The following is a 24,704-nucleotide window of genomic DNA, read 5'->3' as shown; positions in this document are numbered from 1 at the left end:
TCCGGGCACAGAACAAAAACTATCACAGACAGACGTGAGCTGGGAAAAAAAAAGTGCCCCTGAAATGAAAATTTAGGATTGGGATTAACATTATATATAGTTTACTATGGAGAATCCTATACAATAAATAGAACCCACCAAAGTAAAGCTTCTCTCAGTAGAAAATTACATTGAAGCCAATAGTTGACTGTAAAGGAAGTCCTTTCTATGGCTTATTTGGGAACAAAATTACATACACCCTTCAGTAAATATTTTGACATCTTTAGTGTCAAAACTGAGAAATGTCAACCAGTGATAAAAAGGCTTAAGCATGTGAAAGTCCCCTCTGTATTAATCTAAAAGAAAAGGCAGGAAGGAAAAAACAATCTCTTTCAGAAACAAAATTTGTAGGCTGTGACTGCTAACAGGATGCTTGATCTAATTCAAGACTGTCACTAGGAAGCCAGTTTCTTTAGTGTTCTCTAAATTGCCTCATTTAGTTTTTTAAAAAAATGTGGAAACTTTTTTGTACAAAATGGTAATAAAATGCTTTCACTCTGAAGTTTTCCTATCTATATGAACACAAATTGATCAGTCTGTTATACAGTTAATGCAAACCAAGAAGAAGCAGGGTAAGTGCTGTTTTCAATCAATTTGAACTTGAGCATCAGAATTGCTATAAAGATATGAGCTGGAAGGATCAAACAACTTCAACAGAAGCAAACAACTTACTAGAATGTTAAAAAAAGGGGGGGCGGGAGGGGAGACACCTTCAGTACATCCATTTTCAACCTAACACAGTTAAAACTCAGGTTTTATGAGCATTTTTAAATTTATGCATAAAGTAGCAGCATTTAGACTACGCTTCAGCTTGTTCAAGAAAATTAATTTCAATATGGATTTTTTCAATTTGAAAGTCAATGGGCTACAAGTTCAGCAAGAACAACAAATGAAAGTCAGGGCAATACCAGATTTTAATCATCTGATTATCTGGTTCATCAACTCCTAAAGGCTGTGATTCCAGATCCCTGGTCCTAATGCAAATGTCTGTATGAAGTAACAGTGCTCACAAGCTACATTTTTAGCGTATGCTGTTTTGGAAACCAAAAGGTTTGTTGATTTTCTCCACTTTTTTCTTCTTCTCCTCATCTGTCGATGGTTTCTGTTTCTTCCCTGTCTTCCATCTTTATTCTAAGTAGCTGATGTAACTGCACATGTGATAATATATGCAAGAATTGACAATAATCAGTTTTAATCTGTTTAGTTTGTTGCTGTGATTTTCCCTTAAAGCCTCCTCCTTCCATGCAAGCAGCACGGTTTGCTACTGTTGTCATTTGGGGCCCCTCCTGAATTCTCTGACAAGCAGTTGTTACCTACATTGAGATCGTTAAAATATATGAATTAACTCATACTGAAAATGTTAACCCACTGCTAGCCATTGACAAACTAACAAACTGCTACCTTTTATGTAAGTTTTGATCCTATTTTCCTCCCTCTGAAGACATAGGAAATATAGCCTTAGATAATTATAACCATTTCATTTATATGAGTATGAACAAACACCAGATCTTGAAAGACCACTATTTTTACATCTAATTAGAAACAACTTAGAAGGCTTGTTTTACCAAAGAAAGCACAGGTTAAAAGTGTTTTCTGTATGACAATTCTCGATCACGAACAGGGTATAGATTAAATGGTAAGGCTGGAATGAACACATATGAGAAAAAAAAAAAATCTTCAAGCCAACAGTTCAAGAGCTGTGTTTAGAATTAAGAAACTATAAGGGCATTAATTATAGAAAATTGTATTTCTCAGTTCCAAGTTATGAGTTTAAAGAAAGCTTAATTTTGAAGATGCCTCCTTACAGTTCTCTCACTTTCTTTGAGCATACCCTCCACGACAGTGTTGTCAAACATAAGTACTACTTTGAATCTTAAATCAGTAGTTATACGACTCATGTAACTATTAAGTGCAATAAACTTGAAAAGTAATGCTTTTCCAAACTTGGAAGCTCCCATATCAACAAGAATCTATACAAGTGGCCATAATGTTTGCCATTTGTAGCTGGAGCAGCTTGATACGGACTTTTAAGGTTGCCTGCTCTCAAAGTGTGTCCTCCAGTGATACAGTGAGAACTCAGAAAACTCAGCTTGCTTTCTTTGCTCGCTATTTTTAAATTAAGATATATTTTAAGATCTAACAATTAAATTATTTCTAGCAAAGCAGAAACTTCCAGGACAAAACTCCTAAACGTAACATCAGAAATCATAGCTTACCTTATTTTCTTCCAAAAATTTCAATTTGATAGATACATCATTACGCATTTTGTCGTACTTCTCTTTATGCACTTGAAAGAGTTGTTGTGATTGCTCAATCCTTGGCAGAGTGTTTGCATCACGAGGGCCAAGATTCAGCTCTTCTAGGTCTGTTCGATAGGCATCATATTCAATCCTGCGAAGAAAAAGGAGGAGGGGGAAGAAAAAAATATCTAAAGGCAAAGTGTCTCAAAACAGTCCTCACATACAGGGCCAAGTACAACAGAAGATGAACAAAACAGTCAAGTATGGAAAAAATAAAAAACTTAGGCAAGGGTTTTTTTTCCCCCTCCTCCTATTCATCAAACAAAACCACACCCTTAAGTACACTGTATATATCTGCCTCAACAAGCATCCTCCCTCTTCTGTTCCTGTCTTAGCCACATGCTCCCAACCCTGTTTTGTGCTGGCTTCAGTGGTCAGAGCCTTCCCGAGACATCTCAGCTTAGTAACCCAGATCAAGCTAGTTAGCTTTTTCCCCCAGGTTATTCTTCTGCTGTTGAATTAGTTCAGTGAACAGTTTGTGTTGAGAGCAAGAGAAGCACCACCAGCCGGACATGCCCTTCAAGCAGATTTGAGCAATGGCTCGCTTACACCAAACCTCGTCCCATGGCTTTTTCAGCATGCTCTAGGCTTCTCTGTATGCATTAATTGGAACACTTTTACAGTTTTTCCACAAACAGTTTTGCATGAACTTGTCTGCCCTATGGATAAACAGGCTGTAAAAAGATGACGCGTTATTTATACTCTGCTGAGGGCCTATCTTGTTTTCCTAGACAAGTCAGACTCTCTGGATCACTACCACCACTGAAGGGGGCAGGCGAAGAGAAAGACACAAGGTTAAGACTAACAGCCATCTAAGTACTTAAGCCAATTCTGCACCAGATATATATCCCACTTCCAGGTAAGACTGATGAAAAATATTTTCTAATTTACTCTCCTTCTCTCTAAATTATCTATTCCAGATACTCCTAGCAAAAAAAAAAAATTATATTAGGGTACAAGCTCTTGCCCCCAGATACCTAACAATTTCTTAATTAAACAAGCTAGTTTTTATACAACCTATTTATTTAAAAAGTTATGAACCTCCTTGATATCCTTCCATGTTAGAGTGTACCATTTCATTACATAGAGATGAACCAGTCATACCTTCTTTCTCATTTTAATGGGAAAAAAAAAGTCTTTCAGTATTTTTTAAATATAGAAATCAGTTTGAATATTCATTTTCTATTTGAAAACATCAATTATTTGTTTTCCAAGTTTAATTCAAGCTTTCTATTAATCAAAATATAGCATTTATAAGTGGGAAAAGCACCTATGGAATGCTAGTTGTTTGAAGACTGTACCACTAAATTCATTTTCTGCTTTCCACTGTTACATGCAAGTCTACCAAATGTTGGATCCTTGCCAGATAAACGATTTTATATTTTATAACATTACTGCAAACGGGTAAGACAAATGTAGTAACGGCCTCCTAAGTTTTCTCTTCCCTCTCTTGTGCAACAGGCACTCCTCTGTTCACAGCCATCTAGCACTTGACGAGGTGAAGCAACAGACAATACCCATCACTCCAAGGTCATGGGCAGCCCTGCCCAAAGCTTCACTCTTCCTTCCATACTTCTTTGCAGCTTTCAAGTAATTGAGCCTAACACACCAGCGTGTAATGGCAATTTTAATGGAACAAACCAACCTATTTCTGGCTTTTCAAATATGCCTTCTCACAGATGCTTCTAAAACTTGAAATCAATCAGGATTAAAATCTGGTTATGAAAAACAACTTTTCAGCTGGTCTAACTGCTCCAAAACAAAATACAGTATTTTCAGAGGTAAAAGGAGTAATATTCACAGGGCTCTTCCCGATTCTTATTGCCACTATGACTCAGGCTTGATTTAGAGTTTATGACTTGACTCTCTGTTGGTTTGCTTCCTTTTCGGAATTGACAGAAGAGGGAAACAGATGAATGCTGAAGTGCAACTCAGGACAGGGAAGAATAGGAACAGAAATAAATGTGACCTATTTTCACACAGCAAAATGATGGACTGTCTATGCAAGTAAAGAACATTTGTCATTTATTCGCCTTATTGAAGTGGCAAAATACTTGATTTTTTTAAATCAACAGAAAAGGAAAGTAATGAAGGTAATTCAGGAGGGAAGAACCAGGTAATGAAAATGATTGGCAAGAACAATTGTAGCAGATTTATTTTGTACAGATTTTCAAGGGGATACCTGGAAGTTGTGGGAAATGGTTGGCTGTTCAATTTTTTTTAAATGCTTTAGTGTCAAAAATAAAACAATACATGATATTCATATTAATTCTGCCTTTCATGCCTTTTGAAAGTTTACCTAAATATCATAACAATAACATTATTTTGCTTATAAATAAGCACTAGAACAGAACAATTTAAGGGGTGGGGAGGTGGATGACTTCAAAACTCAAGTGGCTTGCAAATTTTGATCTTAAAAAAAAAATCACAAAAAATTACATGCATAAACTGCATCTTTTGGCAAATTAAAAGAAACACAACTTTGTCCTATTAAGTGAAAGAAAGTCTAAATGGAACCAGGCATTGGAAAGAACCGCAGGTCCAAACTCTGGCAGGAAAAGGGAACCTGGCTTTAGAGTACCATGCCACATCTGAAAGTAACCTTCTCCAGGGCAGGAAACCCTTTATCTACTGCTAGATGATTTCACTCACAAAGAAATTCTTTTTTTTTTTATATTCTCCTTTGTGACCAAGCCTGCAACTTCTGCGTGAAAAAAACTGGTGTGAATTGCACATATTGTGCATCAACAGAAGCGCAAGATTAAATGTTTTTCAAAGAGGTCATTTTATCTATTACAATGTACCTGGATAAAAGGGTTAATGTTACACTGTCACGTTGCTTAGAAAGCCAGCTTAATCTAGCACACAGGAGAAAACACATATTATTACTCCTAGAGCTAACAAGTAAAATTAAGTCTACAACAGAATATTCACAACACATCTGAAGATATGTGCAATAAGGCAGTTAACTGTAAATCTTAATTATATGAAAGTTGTGTTATAAGGTTTTTATCTGACAGGTTAGTCACTTAAATACAAGGACTAAGCTGATACAAAGTCTGTTTCCTGAAGATTAGTTCATAATGAAAACAGCTAGACACAGAATAGCTACCTGGCACTTTCATACTGTTTCACAGTCAATAATGTATCCTCAATTGTTTTATTCACCAATGTAGTCACACTGGCAATAAAAAAGTTAATAGCCCCAAGAAGAGTTTCTCCATTTTTAGCTAGAAGTTTCTGCGTATCTGCATTGTAGCCAAACTCCTCCTATAAACAAAGAGCAGAGAAAACAAAACTGTAGATCATTTAAAATCATAACATTCATCAGCAACTATATATAAAAAAACCCAAACGTACAGATGTGGTAGTTCTTTCACTTCTATTTGGGTATGGTTATGATTAAACAGATATGATTTCAATACAATATTCAGTTCCCAGTTTTCAAGAAATGATCTAACATCAGTAAACTGTGGTTTACAATTTTGTTACCACGCATCATGTCAAATCCTATTTTATAATGTGATTTTCCTGCACTCAGAAATCTTGAATGTTACCTAAAAGTAAGTGCTAATGTAATCTTTATATTGTCATTCAGCAGGGGTTTAATCCAGGATCTCTCATGTGGCTGTCCAGGTAATGCTTTAATACCAATAGAGACACCACTACATTAAATACAGTAATATAACTAAGTTCACAAGGGCACACAGCATTAATTAGCTATTAAGTTTTATTCTTACATTCTGGAAAAGGGCACTGCAAAAAGCCCCAACATCTATCACAGTTTCACAGGCTGTAAATAATTGAAGAGCACGGCATTATAATGGATAGCAAATAAAAACTGTAATGTAGCTCAGCCATGAATTCTAAAGTGACAAGCGCAAAATTATTTCCAAGGCATTTCCAAGTCACATTTAGATATATGTTTGTTCATGTCTTTTTGCTAGCAGAAGCGTAAGCCCTGACAAAGGCTGCAAAGATTTTCCTAATGCATGGATGCCAAATGAGACCAATTATTATATTTATGTCATCCATATGGCATCTTCATATTCTGCAGATGGGAGTTCTCACAAAAGAGTACAATCTCTGGTTGTAATAGCTGTAAAACACACTAGGTTCACATTTGGAACTTGGTCTTTTTAGGCTTGCACCCTGCCAACAACTGACTCAGAAGTGCTGTATTCTCCCAGTTTCCCTTCATCTGACAAGGACACGAACACCAAAGCCAAATGATATTTCATGTTAACATTCATGACCTCATGAGGGTAAGGAAAGAATCCTCTAGAAAAGGAGGTGCAGTGAAAGCACGCAATTTGAAGAAAAAGAAAAAAAAAAAAAAGGAGAGAACTTAGGGCAATTTTTCATGAGTTAAGGCTTGTAAACACCTCTAAAGACCTGTCACCTTTGCTTTGCAAAGCTGCTGGGCTGGCAAAAGCAGTCAGCCAAACCATTACAGATCCTGCTGAAATTAAAAAAAATAGCCTATTTTCAGCTGGTTTTGGTCTAACACTGCCAGCTAAACAGTAACACAGGAGGCTATCACAGGGAATAAACAGCAGCATACAGGCAGAGACAACACCAGTAGGACTGCCGCTGCAGTGTCTAGGCCCATCTTTTCCCTCCTGCAGGCAAAACTGCAATTAGTTTTCCAGCTGATCCTCTGACCCAGATCATCGCAAACCCAAATAAGCAACGCTACCAATTCAAAGGAAGGGGCTAAGGATGGGACTTCAGTGGCCTGCAGCACTTAAGAAACACGCTAGTCACCAAAACTGTCCTACATTTTCCTATAAACTTGAGTTTTGTCCATGACTTCTGCAGATACCTCTTATGAAATGGACAGGAAATCCTTTTTGTATCAAAGCGTTTATACTCAGTTCATACTCTATGCACAGGTCAATTAAAATTGGAATTCATTTGTCTGTGTAATTAGAGGCACAAGAGCCTGGAACCAGGAGTTATCTTTGTATCCAAAAGAGAAACAGCAAAACATTCATATTAAGTAATACCTCTGCAGATACCACACTGAGATCTCATTTTGTTATCATGTAAAAAATAAGAAATATTACCTTAAGAAGTGGTGTAGATTTTGGTGGGGGTTTTTTTAGTTGTCTTTTTTTAAAAAAAAAATTATACTGTTATCACGTTAAACATTAAAGACTAACTGTTCAGAAATTTTACTTTCAGTCTTTCACAAGTTTTAGAGGCAACAATGCAATCCAAACATCCAAAAAGAACAGGCCAGGCTACAGATGGTAATACAGTAAAGATTAAACAAAGGGGAAACACAAAGAGGAAAGAGACAAACATCAGGCAAGTCTCCAAGAGGCAAAGGTTAGATAACTTTTATTACAGCAGAAACCTTTATTTGATTTTCATCAACAGCCTCATTCAATAATCTACACAAGAGATGAATGACTGAAACAAATTCCAAGACCAGTACAAGATGCTGAAAGAACCTGGAAGAACAGTATTCCCTTTGGAAGTTACAAACTATTCAGGGCCGGGGCGGGGGGAGAAAAAGAAAAAAGAAAACTCTTTAAACAACAGCATGATGCCAGATTTAATCCAAGTTTCAGAAGAAACACCCAGCTTCAGCACAAACTTCATAACAATCACTAAGTTCTGCCACAAACCACATGCCCATATGTGTGTCAGGAGTAAACTGATTATTAAGAACTTCTTCCTTTAGCAGATGATTTAATTTCTTAGTGCTCTACTTTCACAGATTTTCATCTGTCAGACTGTAATATTAAAAGTTCCTGTCCTCCACTGCAGGAACCTCAAATTTTTTGAGCTAGCTATCAGTTAAGGTTCCTCTGTGCAAGCATGAGCTGCATCTCCTCCCTTGAAACTCAACAGGAATAGATGTTCATGAAGAGGGAAAAATAGAGAGACAGATGTTTTAGCTGTAATAATCACAAAGATAATTTGGGCTGTTTCAGCAGCTATGTTTTATGGAATCAGTAAACCCCTTTATACTGGTTTTCCAAAGCATGGGTAGCATTATCAAATTGCTTTAACTTTGGAACTACAGAACAATCAATGTAGAAGCAAGCCAGCTACTATGGTTTGTACACATCTACCCTTCCCTCCCTTTACGGCAGTTTTTTTAATCGCACAAAAAGTGCCAGTGATACATACATTTCTAAACCAAGGAATCATAACAACCCAAATGCAGGTATCTAAAGATCGAGTGTCTCTCAGAAGCTCCAACCACGTAAGAATACAGACATTAGTCCTATTAGTGGCAAAAATCTGATTAAAAAAGGCTTTGAGATGAAATCTCAATGCTTAAATATGCTACAGAACAATAATTTACTCACATTCAATGTGCACAAGTGAAGTAACGTGCCCTATTCTACTTACTCCCAGGCAAATTCCCCAAAGACATCCTGTAATTGAAATGACGTAACACTCTGCAACACTTTGATGACATTTCATTAGAAGCAAAATTAATAGCAAAATGCATTTTCCTATACAAAGAAAAGTTGTCGGTTCTTGAGTCAGACCGTCAGCTAAAGGTAAACATTTAAGAAACATTATAGAACTACAGTACTTTCCATAATTTCCTATAGTTTGAAGTGAATTACATAAGCTTTTAACACAAAGAGCATGTAATGTATCGTTAACAACAATGTTTAGAAAAGTAGCTGCTAACTACTATATACCCTGCACGGGTCAATTAGGCTTATCTTCATCTCTGCCATTTTATTTTTTAATACTATAAAAGTCTTACATGAAGTTCCAATGATTTCAAACTCAGGTCAGCAAATGCATCTCCAAGTTGCCTTTGGGTATGTACCATCTGGAAGAGTTGTGTGGACAGCGTCTGTGCCAGTCTCAAGATATTTTCATATTTTTTTTTGTTATCTCTCAATATTTCTATTTGAGCTTCTAGTTCCAGATCTACTGTTCTTGAGCCACGACCCAATTTTTCAGAGATGATCTGACGTGTACACTATGGAAAAAAATAATTTAAATTATTAAGAATCAAATATATTCAAGACAACACAGCATACACCCATTTTCAGCTTCAAGGGACGTATAATTACACACGATTCTTTCACAATCACTCGTCCCAATATAAGTTTGCACAACAAACTGAAAAAACAACACAGTCTTTAGAAGTTTATCAGGACTCAGCAAGAACAGTTGGACAAGTCTCAACTCCTACTAGGATGAATATTCAAGTTAGCAAATCAAGAGCATAACTAATTGTTTCTCAAGTAAAAGAACACATCTCTTTTCAGGTTTGGTGAATCTCATTAAGTTAAAAGAAGTAATTTAGCCCACTGCATTAAAGTCAGTTAACAGGAGTATTACTAGTTCTGCATAAAAATATCTAGCTAGTGATCTTTTGGGCTTTGTTTACTAACCATCCAATTCCAGATCATCCATGTTATGTTCTCCAAAAATGTTATTTTGATTTTTTTGTTGTTGTTGTTGTTGGGTGGTGTGGGTTTTTTTTTTTTGTTGGTGGTTGTGTGGGGGTTTTTTGGGGGGTGGAGCGGGAAAAGTAAGGAGGTGGTGGGTTTCTGCATGTTTTTTAAAACTGAATGGGAAACTGGGGGGCAGAGCGGCTGCCAAGCTGCCCAGCAGAAAAGGGCCTGGGGCAGAAAACGGCCATCTGCATATGAGCCGGCAGCGTGCCCAGGTGGCCAGGAAGGCCAACAGAGGAGTATGTAAAACTATTAAAATGCATTTCTCATTATTAACACATCTATGAAGTGGAGCTGATTGTCCCAAAGACTTACACTATTTCTTTTCTGTCACAAGTCATATTCTTAACAGATTTGCAGTTCGTTAACACAGTGAGCAGAGAATGCACTCTGACAAGGCTGTAAGCACTTTCACCCAGCCAAGGGCTGTGACAGCTCAGGCTGCACCACATTCCATTCATCCGCGACACCTTCTCTGCCAGAGATCCGAGCCCAGCCTGGCAGTGAGCCTCCTGAGATTCACCCCAGGGGTCCCCTTGACCAAGACATGGGAGAAGTAGTTTGTAAAGCAGATGTCTAGCAAAGCCGGACAATTTCTCTATGGAAAGCAGGAATTATTTACTGCTACGGTAAGCTACTTGAAGTTGATCTGTGGTCCCAAGAGGTGAGGAGATAACTAAGTCCCACATGAACAAATTCCCCAAAGACATTACAGCACTGGATTTCCCAGTGTTTCCAAATTCAAGGACTTTAGTTTAGTCCAGTCTTTACCTGCATCCAAAAGAGATAACACGTTTAACCTGCTAGAACTTTCAGGTCTGTTCAAGAATGATAAAGCAGAATGACTTGGTCATAACTCATAAGCTTAAGATGGGAAGGTACAGACTATTTGGGCTACTTCATTAGATTCAACCAATTAGCAAGAAAGAGCACAGCTAATCTAGGAGACATTTGCCTGTCAAGAATCAGAAATTTGGGAGAGCATAACAATTCTTATCAATACAGAATACAACTTTACGACCAACATCTGCAACGGAAAACACAAAACACAGCTGAGCAATGAGTGTGGTCAGAGCATAAATAAGCCTTTCACTAGGAGCTACGGAATTGATGGACAAATTTTGGCTACTTTCCAAAAAAGCTGAGACACACACCTCCTCCTATGGAAATGCAAGACAAAAATCCGAATCATGGAAAGGATAATTTTTGGAAGGAAGAATAAATTACAAAGGAAAGAATTATTTTCAGCCAAGGAATATTTGCTTCAGAAGTTACAACCAAAACCACAGCAGTGACAAGTGAGGAAAAACTAGTAATTGCAAAGACTTACACTACGCACTTCGTTAAAATGAGATGTAGCTGAAGTTGAACACTGAGACCGAACAAGAATAATTGAGAAGATGCATTAGAACCAGAGTAAATCAAAAGAGATAAGCGGACTAGTACAGACACACATGTTGCTGTATAGTTTCACTAGCAAATGGAGAAAATTCCACATGTTAACTCCATTTTGCTTTGTTCTAAAGGAGAACGCTGTTCTGAGTAAGACCATGCTTCTCAGAAAGTCACACAAGGCAAAGTGTAACTCTCTCAAAGAAAAAACAACACCACCAAAACACATTTAAGAGAAATATATTTAAAACTGCACATGTTAAAAGATGAACAGAGACATTACTGGACACGCCTGAGAAATAAATGTTCCACTAGCAGCCCAGCATTAAAGAAAGGCTTGTAAAACAGGTATATTGGGTTTTTTCCTCCCTCAAATTTTAAGAAGTTACGTGAAAAACAAAAAGGTAAGTTTTTTATTAGAATTGCTGGAAAAGTCACAACTTTCTTGTGCTTAGGTCTGTTTGCTAAACTGAAAATGCCTTTCTCATCCAAAGGGGGAGGTAGGGGAAGGAACAGAAAAAGCTCTTGCCACTGCATTATGGAATGAAGGGCAATTTCTTTTGATGCTAACTCACAATTACTAGGGAGACTGGGAGACTGAAGAGGGACAGTAGCTGCAAAGGCAACAGAATAATCTTAAGTTATAAATTAGGGGAAAAGTTAAATACAGTCTACAAAAGTCCATGGTTAACTAGGCAGAAGAGCAGCTTTACCCTCCTGTGATTTTTTCAATTGGAAACAGTTTCTTAAAAAATAAGCCTTAACAAAAGGGATTGTTTCTCATTCACAGAAATGCATATGGGACAAAAAGCAAGGTACCCAATATATACGAAGGCATACTTAATCATCTTTTCACAGATGGGTATGACTTCTGAATGTATTAGTAATTTGCGCTTCACAGCTCCCAATACAGACATCACGACAGAGGAACTACTCATGTCAGATTCATAAAGAGCTTCCTGACAGCAAGTTTCACCACTGACTCCCCTTTGCCAAATTGGAACATTGTATAGCACGGGTTTCAGCTCAGAGGGGTTCAGTCGCTGACTTCCCTCCACCAACCATTTACTCCTATCCTTTATATCTGCACCTCCTATGATCAGTTAGCTATTATGAGCTAAGGTGTAGACTTCTTCCCACGAACTTCCTAATGGGAACCAAAGCAAGCCAGTATGTCCACAAATTGAAATACCGTCCTTAGTCAGATCAAATATACTTTTTGTCTGTAGCCTACATACAAAGTGTTTTCAAGTGTATGGCATCTCCAGGAACATTTGCATGATGCTCCCTCAATTCAGAATAAATTCATACGTGCACTCTGAACAACCCTATTCCTCAAAAAAAAAAAAAAAAAAAAAATCACACACAACAAGTCAGTATGGGATTCTAGAAAGACTAACTGACCTATTACCTTAGGCATATTTGGAAAACAACTTCTAGCATATAGATTTCAAGAATACAGATTCATTTAGTTTTCTGAAAGTCTTATTCTTTGTTTGCTATGCCATAACTGGCAGGATACTGGATTTCAAGGAGGGGGAGGTTTAAGCCAAGAAAGAAATCTAAAAATCCAGACTTTGCAAAGACTGCTGCCAAAGAAATCACATTCTAAACAAGGATCTAAGACCACTTTTCCCAGCATTTTCCACTAGTCCTCCAGCTATTGGTTCACATAAGTGGATTTCAATCATTCTGCAGTTGAGACATGGGGAATTTTTTCATTTTTTTTTTCTAAATTAAGGCACCAAAAAGAGATAATAAGGTCAAGTCCTCTCCCGATTTAATAGCGGTATAGCAGATTCAACCTCAAGAGTCAATGTTTCTTAGTGAATTTTAAAGAACAGCTTCAGCCGAGTAGCACATATTCTGCTTGGACCACAGCATGCTCCAGGAGCAGCTGACAAGACTTCTGTACAAATTCTAAAAGTTGTTTAATTAGACATAAAAAAACCAAACAAACCAAAAACTTCTGATTCTGGCACAAAGAACACCATAAGCATTTGTTAGTGGGTAGAATGCCTCCATCCCTGCTTCCCAACCTCACTGGGGAGGAAGTCCTTATCTGGACTTAACACTGGAGGGATTCAGACCTGTGTTTTAGAAGGGAAGTTTTTTTTCCACAGATTCTTCCTTTCCTCATGGTTTGATGTAGAACCCACCAATGCAGAGCCCATCTGTCCACACCTATATCGTTTAAGTTGCAAGCATAACAAAAAGCTGTTTTTCAAAACTGGTCTTTGCTTAGAACTGCTGACAGTAATGCATTCCCTGACAATTTTTCCTTATCTTATGGCTTTTTAATGAGAGTCACTTCTGGCAAACTGCTGTGTTTTAAACACCTTTTCTTTATTCTTGTGTTATTAAATTCATCAAATCCCAATCGATCACAAAGAAGCACCAATCAAGAGTAAAACACACATGAATCAAAGCAACAATTCCAAGACTAAGAAAAAACAATCAGCCAAGACAGAACAAAAACATCAGAATAGCAATTAACAAGTATGGAACTTGTAAGTGGGCCTGACTTTTTCCCATCAGATAAAATTTTATTGTATCAGCAATCAACTCAAAGATAGCAAAAAGACTTAATTATAAGCATCAGTCCTGAAATCTGTACATTCTGTACGTTGACGGGGACATTAGAAATGGAACATTCTTTGCCTTCTTAAATCAATACCACCTATGGAAAGATTTTCCCCTTAAAACCAAAGATTTAAAAATGCTTACAAAGAATGTTAGACTTGAAAGAAAACTAAGCCTTCTCTATGCATTCTTGCTGATGCTCACTGCCTTAATACAGTAGTCCAATACTTTGAAAGCTTTAGTGCCATCTAGTAGCAAACTCGCTTCTAGAATCTATACATACACACACAAATATATATACCTTGTAAGTGTTTAGGCTCCACTTTCTCACCAATTCCAATTTCTCCATTGCTGGATTCTTTACTTCATCTGCTAACACAACAGGTCCGCTCTTCTGTTGAGCTCTGCCCCCTATGTCAGACACAAAGTAAATCATCAAGGCCTTGCGTATTTTTGCTTTAAGGGATTAATAGCAGGTATGGAAGATTTGTGCCATTGAACATGCAAAAGCAGAACAAGGTGACAGCAAGAACTTGAGAAATATGCAGATTTTCAAAATCAATTCCAGAAAGAAAAAATTATTTTAAAACTGATACAAAGCGTGTACGTATCTCAGTATTTCAAGTTGTAATAGGCTGAATAAAGCTTACCTGAATGCATGCAGTTTTACTAACCAACCTTAAAACAGCTTTTGAAACATGTTTGCTACTTAATCTATGTTTTATAATTCCACAAGGTGAACACCGTTCTTGGATTTAGCCAATCTAAAAGTCTGTTTACAACCTGCAGACCATTAAATGAAAATTATCGGCATATAAAAACTGTTGTCACAAAGTACAACCAATAAATTTCAAAACAGATTTTATCTTTTCCAATGAACATCACCCTTTCCAGATGTGTTCAGCCAATATTTAATTCATTTATTTCAGCTTTATTAGCTGATTGTATTAAGAATAATTAATTCTACAAGCCACCAATATAAAAACAGCAACAAAGAAAATATTTAAAGCAACAAATTAAATATCTAGGGCAAATCACCATGCGTTAATTGCCAATACTTAGCATTTTCAAGCTAGTATGGGATATCATGTGAATTTTAAGTTTTCATTTTGCAAAAATATTTCCTAGTGTCCTAAACAGTAAGTACTGCAAAGCACTACCACTTTTTAACATTGCTTTTTATTTATGTACAATTTTGACTACTGCTGCCTCTAACCCCTAGTGCTACTCAGTCACCTTAGCCTTGCCAGGTTATTTATGCAAATAAGGGTTTGGAAAAAAGTCTATACAGATGCCTGAAGATACTCCTTTAGCATAAAGCTCTACTATGTTCTTTAAGTCTTGAAAATGCTGTGCAAACATCAAGTAATGAATCCCTTCAACACCCTTATGAGGTAACTGAATAGGTTTTCTCCTTTTATATAGGAGGAAACAGACAAAGATGTTAAGTAATTTGCCTGTAGGTGCAAAATGAGTCAAGTGGCAAAGCCTAGTTTGGGTGTTGTGAATTCCTAATAGCCACCTCATACTCTATTCTACTGGAGTATGTGATTATTTTGGCAAAAAAAGCCAAAAGTTCCAGCTTTAACCCAAATTAAAAATTTTGGTTACTCCCATTTTAGCTACTGTTTGTTATTATTAACATTTGGTAATTATTTTTAAATTTTATAGAGCAAAAAGCAGCATACAGAGAGGAAAGCAGAGGTTACTTTGTGAACTGTTAAAAGCCAGAAATGAGAGCCACCAAAAAAGCCCAGAAGTCTTATTTCCAACTAACAGCAACTCAAATTATTAGAGACATGGAAGAGTTAGTAGTGTCAGCAGAGACGAGGGCGTTATCCATTCAGTGCTGCGATACCTGTGGGAATAATTAAATCACAACCTTGTCCAGCCAGTCTGCTAGCTGCTGCATTGCTAGGAGATATAATAGATGATTTGGGTGATGCTGAGGAACCTGAAAACGGGACATATTTAACCATGAACATCTATCATCTTCCCCTAGAAGGCAATGTGCACTTTTACACAGATAGAGGTTTTTTTACAAAACAAAGAAACATTTACTTCAGCAACACACTAAATAGAAGCATTCACAGAGAAGTTGCTGGAATTTCTGATGGAAACGCTTTTTAAGAGGTGCAGCTGTTCAAGTGAACTACTCCAAGTTTTCATGATTTCATCTTTTTCTCTAGGTCATGATGCCAAACATCTTTTCTTAAAAGAGTAATCAAAATACAACTAACAACTTCATTAGTAATGTATACACTATCAACAGAAAATTCCATGAAAGATTGTTATTATATACAGCTTCCACAGCTGAAACCACCTTTTTGAGGTCTAGGTAGAATTCACTCTGCACTGTCACTAAATGGTACTCACAGCATTAAGCGGTGAAGTAAACTGCAATCTGTGCCAATTTCAGATGTATTTGATTAACATCTGCTCCTAAGTCTGTGTAAACACACAGCAATAAGCTATCCTGAAGATCATACGAGCCATGAGCTGTTAAGGTATGTAATCTCCTTCCCAAAAAGAAAGATTTTACAGCACTTGCTTGTTCTCTTTAAAAAAAACAAACCCAACTTCAAATGACCTCTACCACGTGTGTTCTCTAATCTGTTTCAGGATTATGCTTTTCAGAGCTTTGCTACTCTTTCATAACACATAAATGTGAAGTGGCATTCTTACGAAGTTTTCAGGATTTAAACTCCAAACAAATTAGGTTTTCCTCTGTGGTGACGAGTAACCATCACATTGGGGGGGAAGTTTTTATTGCTATTGCTGAGAAATTCTGCAATACTTCAGGGCTTTGCAGTGTGCTGGGGAGAAAGTATATCAAAACTAAATTTTAGCAGTTTCAACAAAATGTAGTTATCAGTAACACCAAAAATATCACTCAATGTAACTGAATCAACAATTGGCTTTTACCTTCTAAACATACTACAGAGCAGTACTAACAAGAGGTACATGAATACAATGATTTGGATCCAATTGCACAGAGAAGACACGACTGAAAGACAGCTCATTGCTGTGCCCTTCTGTAGTGCTATGCTGCAAAAGAGCTGCAACTGGATTCATCCAGCCATAAAAGTTTGACTGCAAGATCCTGCTAAAGGCCTAAAGACTGAATCACTTTAGCAAGCGAGCCAAGACAAGCAGTTAAAAAAATTCTTATCATTTAACAGAGTATTAATGCAGCCTTATACATGCTTCATCTTTCAACATCCCCCAAATCCTAAAAGCCCTTCCCCTCCAGTATCATCTACTCTGCGTTCAAAAATGCAGTTGTAATAAGGACACTCAAACAGAAATTTTTTAGAAATAGGGCAATCATTCTTCTGTCCATAGTTTCATAACAAGCCTTAGTTTCTGCCAGTTCTCCCTCTCTCTCCGATTTGGCTACAGCAGTAGGAAAAATCTGAAGAAAATATCCTCGGAGGAAAACCTGTAATATCTAAAGTGTTAAAAATTCCATGTGCAAGGCTCAGCATTTGTGTACATAACTTTCTACAGAACATTTGTATTTCAAAAATTTGTTAGTATAGCCTGAAACCCATCTTAAGACACTTTTCCCCTTACAGACTAATGCACCTAACAGGTGCAACAGTTATCCTGCTAATACAGAAGGGCAAGAATGGTGAGCAGTTTGCCATCTGCCCAGTTTTTAGCTAGATATTTTGCTAATTTCAAAGACTTAAAGAAACCACAACATTCACTTTGTAATTTATGTAAAGTACAGTTTGTCAATCACTGTTTGCATAAGCACAGAATTTTACCAAACAGGAAATGAAGCGAAATGTAAATTAAATCTATGACTACAAAGATACTTATTTTCACAGCTGCTTATTTGATATCATTTCAAACCTTTCAAATTCAGTAAAAGCTACATAATTCCATAATTCCTTAAAATATCATTTTCACACACTATATTGTGGCACTCATTTTTAGATAGATGGCAAACACTGACATTACTGGCTTGTTTATCACTCTCTACTTCTCATTGTTTAATACTAGCTTAGATTCTCTAAAACATATATTAGTACTTGCATAGTGAATGAAATACTAACTAAAATCCTTCTGCTATAAACAATCACAACACTGTGCTGTGAAAACATGAGAACCAGCATTTTTTTGTTAGGTAGCACCTGGTGAGAGAGACCCAAAGCATTATTACTCCTAACAGCAATACATTAAAGTAATATATTCACTATAACAAAAAAAAAAAAAAAAAAGAAAAAAAAAAGAGACAAGTCTTAGGACCAAAGATCAATTCCACTCAGTCTGCTCCAGGTAAGTGAACTGTGTATCAAGAAATAACTCTCCAGTCATGTTTCAAATCAGAACAATACCTGCACCATTTAAAGAAAAGTTCAGGGCAATGTAATAGTAAAATTCTTCAGTCTGACACCATTTCAAGGTGCTCAAGGACTTCCCCTCCTGTAAATGCAGACTAATTTAACACCAAGTAGTTTCTACTAGTCCTACGAGCATCGCACATATTCTCTATTTTAACAAACCAGCTCCCAAAGAAGACAAAAAGGTTGTTACTAACACACACCTCAATGTGTAAATTTACACCCAAATGCTCAAAGCAGCTACAGAGCTTTGTATTTCTGACCACACGAAAATATGCCTAAAGATTTTAAACTAAGAAATGAAGACAAAAAAGCAGTTACTTTTACCTGGAAATGGTCCTGCCTCAACGACTCCCTCTTTGGTGCTGTCAAAGCCATGAGATGTTATTTTGGTTTCAGAAAGTCCAAGTCCAACAGGTAATGAACGTTTCAAGTCCTTGGAAATATTTCAATAAAAATTGGAAGTTAAGGTTTAAAGATAGATAAAAGTGGCTCAAAAAAATATTACCATGCAATTTCAGCAGCTCTCAGACTGGCAATTCTGCTTTTACCCTAGAACATCTTTGCTGGTGTCACAGCATTCTACTATGATGCACAAATAAAACATAAATAAGTGAGAAACACTGTAAATATAGCCTGTGTATTTATTGCAGAGGGGTTTTTTGTATTGCTGAACAACTAGAATGCCATCTCTTAGAGCAGCAGTTACTAAAAACGTTGCCCAGAACATCATGTTACGTGGTCTGAAGCTGGTCCAAACAACCGTATCAGTTTAATAATGTCTCCAGTTAAAAACCAATAGGAGTACAGAATGATCTAAGACTAAAAGCAGACAATATTTTACAAGCCAAAAATGCAGAAACTACCTTAACGTTAAAGATTTTAAAATAATAATAAATCACTCTATGTAAGAAATAGCTTTAAAATTCGCAGCATCCTCAGTTTCTAGAAATAGGACTTGTAAACTCTTAAATGTTTGACATAGGAGAAGCATCCAGAAAGGCATCTCTTCAACAGCTTCCTTCCGAGCAGCCACTCTACATAAGGAGTGCTCACAGCACAAAGTTCCCATTTCCTTCTGCTTGCTTTTGAAATTCATTGATTTAAAATTGCCTGAGATCACCTTGTTTAACTTTCGAGAGCTAAACTGACTACTACAACCAACTTTCAGGCAACTGAATTCTTCACCGAAACCCAGTGCAGGCCTATCACTGAACTATGAATTCACAGGCCGTAATTCACATACCATCCTACTGCCCATTTTTGCTATCTTGCCGACCTCTACAAATAACTCACAAAGGTCTCCTGGACTGTATTTCCAGCCATCTAACTGAAGTTAAAGCCTCTGGTGTTATGGAATATACCTAGGGCTTTAAGAAAAATTCAGATATTCAAAGCAATTTAAACCCACCAATTTCTAAAACTAAAATTGAGTGAAAAGCTACTCTGGAAGTGAAAGCAAAAAGGTAAATACGCTTGCAACAAACTAAGCATCAAGAAATTGGAAAATTAGCAGTTTCTGAAGTCAGGTACCCTTTTGCATCCCCTTTGCTTCCATACAGAGGCAGAAGAGATGAAGTAGTATAGAGAAGCAATAGTGAAATTTGCAGAAAACAAACTATACATAGTTTTAAAATGTCAGTGTCTGCACATGTGCAGTAACTATTTATGATATAGGCAATGCTTCTAATTACAAAGAAAGCACAACCTTTAAAATCTAATCCATGTTTGACATATTACTGTAGTCACTCCATCCACAAACCAGAAGCAAGCTCGAGCATAAGAACGATACTGCCTATAGACTCAGATCTGTCAAGAACTGGCTTTGGATCACGTCCCCACAGCTTTAGTTAGTTGTCTTTAGTTGAAGACAAACTCCTGGGAGGAGGAAAAAAGGAAGAGCTACAAACTGATGAATTCCAGCAAACCCAGAAATCCTGCTGACATGGAAAATCCTGGGTGTTACTGCAATCAGAGTAACCAATTCGTACAGCTATACTTTCACTCAATGAACTGGCTATTTAGTAATAGATTATGCTATATTTGTTTATCTGAAGCATTACACCACCAAAAACGGGAAAAATAAATAGCATGAAGTCACATGCAGAACCTGTTCTCACAATGTTGGATACATACTGTTTTCAGTCTTCACAACTGACTTAAAACTGGTGCTTTCGTTTCAGTACTCCCACTTGGTTGTATGCTGGAAAGCCTTTGTTTCAACTTAGTTTAGCTAAGAGTCCAGTTAACTCAAAATGTAGCAAGTCACTAGGAGCTCAAAAAGCAGAGACTTGAAAAAGGATAACCAGATTGCAAATATGCACTGATTTAACGAAAAGGACATGGCATCATTTTTTTTCCTGAAGGCACCTTGGCACGTTGTATAGTTTTCAGAAATACCTAACTCTGTAGCCAAACAAATGTAGACAGCTAACCTGCTTAAGCATGTTCGCAATAGGAATCTAAGCAATCATCTGTATTTAAGGTTAAAATGCAGAACATCTGCTTTGTAAAGACAAAAGTTTATATCTAAACTTAAGCAACTGTACTACTTCTGTACATTCCACTTAATTCTAATTTGAAGCTAAACAAGCTCCAGAGTTAAATAAATCCAAATATTACAACACATCCTTCTCAAATAAAACCCTGATATTTGGATCATGAAAATTGAGAGCTAAAATTGTGCATATATACACATCAGGATATTTTACATGAATATATATATGTATATATACACAAACACCTATTTGTTCAAAGATATCTATTCATTGGCAAAAAGGCAAAGTTCATTGTAAAGAACTGTATTAAACCCAGTTTTTAAACACTTATATTAACCAGCTGAAACAGACTCTGCTGAAAAGAGATATCCTTGCATAAGAATTTACAAGGAAGATTTACCATTTCTTGATATGTGACCAGAGTTGTCATAATAAAGTCAGTGATCATTAAAATACTACCTTTTTGTTGTTTATAAACATGCAAATTACTGCTCCGTGGAGATGCACTTCTGCATGTAAACTTCAATTTTTAAACTTTTAACATGTCATTCTTGCAACTGACTGTGCTTGCCTTTTTTTTGTTGTTTTTACGCAAGCATAAACAAAAAAACTACACAGAAATCTGTAATCATTCTGACAAAGTAATGTATCTTTTCAATCATTTACAAAGAAGGGTAATTTGTAAACTGCCTTAGAGTAAGGAAAGACATGCACAAAACTTCATATTTAAGGGAAGGTATGATAGTACTTAAGATTCTAGTGTTAAGAAGGTAGTACAAATATCTTTCTTTTTTGTTCACACCAAGTGTAGATTTGCTGTTACAACACAGAAGTGAGGACAGATTCCCCTACCACAATAAGGTGATTGTATTTTGTCTACATATTGCTCTTCTAGCTAAGAGGAAGATTTTGATGACCAGAAGATCTGCTTTCAAACTCATAAGTGATTTTTCCCCTTCTTCATAAAAAGGTAATCAAGTTTTTAAAATTCATCAAAATTTACTGATACATTGCAAAACCACAGGTCTGTTAAGGGATCGCCATCCCAAAAAGAAAAAAGAAAAAAAAAAAAAAGATTCTTCATTCAGAATTTTCAATTGTATGAGGCTGAAAACCATCGCATATTTATGCACTTCCTATCTAGCAGAAGTATTTTAACATTTTAAGCTCACGGAGACCCAGAGCTAGAGGCAAAAACCCACTGCAACTCGGAAGAGGCCTTCCAAGAAGTCAAAAGGTTAGATCACCTACCCCATTCTCAGCCATTTAACATGTTAAAGACTCAAAGAAGCGAAAGTGTGAAATATACATCCACAGAACAGCTGCCCTAACTTAAACAGGTCAAGACAGTGCAAACCTCGTTGTGTTAAGCATTTAAACCACTTTAACCCCTTGTTTAAAATGCCATTTTGATTAGTTCAATTCACCATATTAAACTATAGGTATTTTAGTAAGGTTAGCCTTATTTAAGTGACTAGCAGAGATATTAATCAGTTTATTATACACAACATCTTAGATGAACCACATGAATTTTTGACATATCAATCCTGTTGAGACAGTAGACACAGCGAAGCAGTTGCGCAGAATGCATGCTCGTGAAGGAATGTTGGCTGAATTACAAGGCTATTTCCAAAAAGATACTTCTCATCCATGCTATCTGCAACAACGTAAAACGAAGCGGGGAAAGATACCAAACTGCAGTGTTCCTCCACCAGCAAGAACCAACCTAGTCAAGACTTGCTTACTTTGGAGAAAACTAGTAAAAACTAAGGAATAAGCAAGCAAACAACATTGTTTAATTTCTTAGTTATATCAGTCCATTATTAATGCATGACTAAGCGTTATTTTTTGCTTAGTACAAACAGCAAGTTCAAGACATACCATTTTACCTGTACTTACTACCTTGAGTAAGCTATTTTAAAACCCCCACATCACTAGCTAGTTCAAGGAGTCCATCAAAAGTAGAGCAACTAAACTGGGAACAATCATACACTCATTTATGTTTTAACAATGGATGATATTTTAAATAAAACTACCCAAGCTGCCTTCAGGAAAAATCTGCACCACATCTTACTGTAAAGTTCACAGTTTAAAGTTGTAAAGATTACAGGTCCCGTGAAACAAAAAGCTATGTAGATAGACATAACATTGATCCAGTAAGATAACTGCCTCTGAACCTTAAATTCTTACCCTAACTCATGTGCAAGTGGGGCTCCCTGTACGTATCCAGCATTTTCTTCTTCTTTTTTTTCCATGAATTAAGCCACTAGATCCTCACATCAATATAAATTCAAGCATAAAATTAAGCGGGAGGAGAGGGGAAGGCTTTAATCTATGCTGAAGTGGCAAGCAACGTGGACTGACATTTCTTCTATTCTCCAACGCGTTGCTCCTCACTCGGAAGACTCACTCTTCTACTACATCCCTTTTGGCTTACCTAATGTCATACTACAACCCAGTTTTAAATGAGTCTCCTGTCTACTGTCATCATTAACATTCATGCTTTTGATTTTTAAGACTGTATGAAGCAGACCACTTGGCAACAAAAAGAAAGACTGGTTGTCTGTGTTTCATCTCTTAAAAATGAACTAACATAGAAATAGATTTTAAATCAGTCAACATTAATTAAAATATTGCCCAGAGTAAAATCTAACTATGCCAGTCAACATAGCAAAACCTACGAGATGAGGTCAGATGTTTCATATAGAATGTGAGTGACAAGGCTGGTGGTTTTTTTTCAGAAGGCAAATGACAAAAAAGAATTTACTTTATCTGTTTGTGCAGTCTGGCCATAAAATTATAGAACAAGATGCTGAACACACGCACTCAGATTCATCAGATCCCAGAGCTTATTTTATAATTCTAGTAAGATAAATTGAAGACTCATAACAAAGTTAATTTATCTTTTGCAACAGTGTGTTGCAAATACAGTGCGTATTGTATACACATACTTAATAATGGTTTTGTCCCCATAAGAGTATAAAATGCCAGGAGAGGAGAGTTCATACTGAAAATGGAAGCAAACACTCGGAACAATTTCAGAGACTCAGACTGATTAAGAACTTCATATAGATTTTGTACAACAGTTTAAACATTACAAATAGCTTACAGCTGCCTGAATACCTTTACAGGCAGACCAGTATTTTAATTAAATTTATTCCTATGCAGCTTTTACACTATATGGCATGTTACTAAATTAGTCCTCACTCCTTCCCTGAGTCCTCAGCTCCCAATCCCCTCAGTGACATTAAACACTCTATTCTGATCACATAATTGTAACAGCATGGGAAAAAAACCGTGTTCTGGAAGTCAGGGATAAGTGAAATAAACAGCGAAGAATATAAACCAGCAAGACACTTTTGAATGTTGAGTTTTCTTGTACGAAGTATTAAGAAAAACATGTTTGGTTAGGAAATGCTTAAGCCCTCTGTTATTAACACAGACTAACAAACATCCAAACATTGGCAAACAGTTCTAGATATCAAGTTTTTAAAGCTTAAGTGAGTTCCAATAGAGCTTCATGAGCTGCAAAGCTCTGGGTCAAGCTTTTTCATAATGAAAGGACATCAGACATTTCATCCAATGATGACTGAAGCTACAGCCTTTTTAGTTAAAAAAGTTTCCATCCATCATAGGGCAGGACAAAACTTGTCAGAATTCCACAGGCATCTCTTATTATTACAGACAAGGCAGAATTAGAATGTAGCAGTGTATTTCTGAATGAGACTTTACAGTAAGGCAAACACTTATTTAAGTTACCTTATAAATAATGCTTTTGATTCTTTTTCTTGAACATAAGGAACAAGAAGATGCATCAAGTAGTGCTATACCACATTCCCACAAGACTGGAATTAATATGCTTCCTTCTCAAACAACATTATGGCAATCTATGCTGTCTGATAAACTGCAAAATTGTCGGCATATTTCTTCAAAGAAAGAGCAACCCTACTTGCCATGTCCAGGTAAATACATTTATACAGCATCTCCTTGAAAATTAAATACTTCTCATGCTTCAGTACATAAAAATACTGCATTTGGTGGAAAATAAATGTGCATTTTCATGCCTGAGTGAGCAGCTTATGGATGAGGTCTGATGGA

General features: G+C 36.6%; 1 protein-coding gene across 4 annotated transcripts in view; it reads right to left on the bottom strand.

The window, feature by feature from the left end:
* The window catches only part of ARFIP1 (ADP ribosylation factor interacting protein 1), a 44,236-nt gene that overhangs the window by 7,232 nt on the left and 12,300 nt on the right, over positions 1–24,704 (bottom strand). For 2 of the 4 annotated variants that reach the window (XM_055795478.1, XM_055795479.1), the window contains 6 exons: positions 18,436–18,544; positions 15,615–15,710; positions 14,058–14,167; positions 9,079–9,300; positions 5,452–5,609; positions 2,256–2,430 (listed from right to left, as the gene is read on the bottom strand). In XM_055795478.1, coding sequence (XP_055651453.1) covers positions 2,256–2,430; positions 5,452–5,609; positions 9,079–9,300; positions 14,058–14,167; positions 15,615–15,710; positions 18,436–18,544 — 870 coding nt within the window. The remainder of the gene's footprint in view (positions 1–2,255; positions 2,431–5,451; positions 5,610–9,078; positions 9,301–14,057; positions 14,168–15,614; positions 15,711–18,435; positions 18,545–24,704) is intronic. The other 2 variants (XM_013295331.3, XM_005232508.4) reach the window with 2 other exon arrangements.

This window comes from Falco peregrinus, chromosome 2, assembly GCF_023634155.1.
Source record: "Falco peregrinus isolate bFalPer1 chromosome 2, bFalPer1.pri, whole genome shotgun sequence".
Lineage (NCBI taxonomy): Eukaryota > Metazoa > Chordata > Aves > Falconiformes > Falconidae > Falco > Falco peregrinus.
Note: the sequence above shows the minus strand (reverse complement) of the source record. Positions and strands in the feature narration are given on the sequence as shown.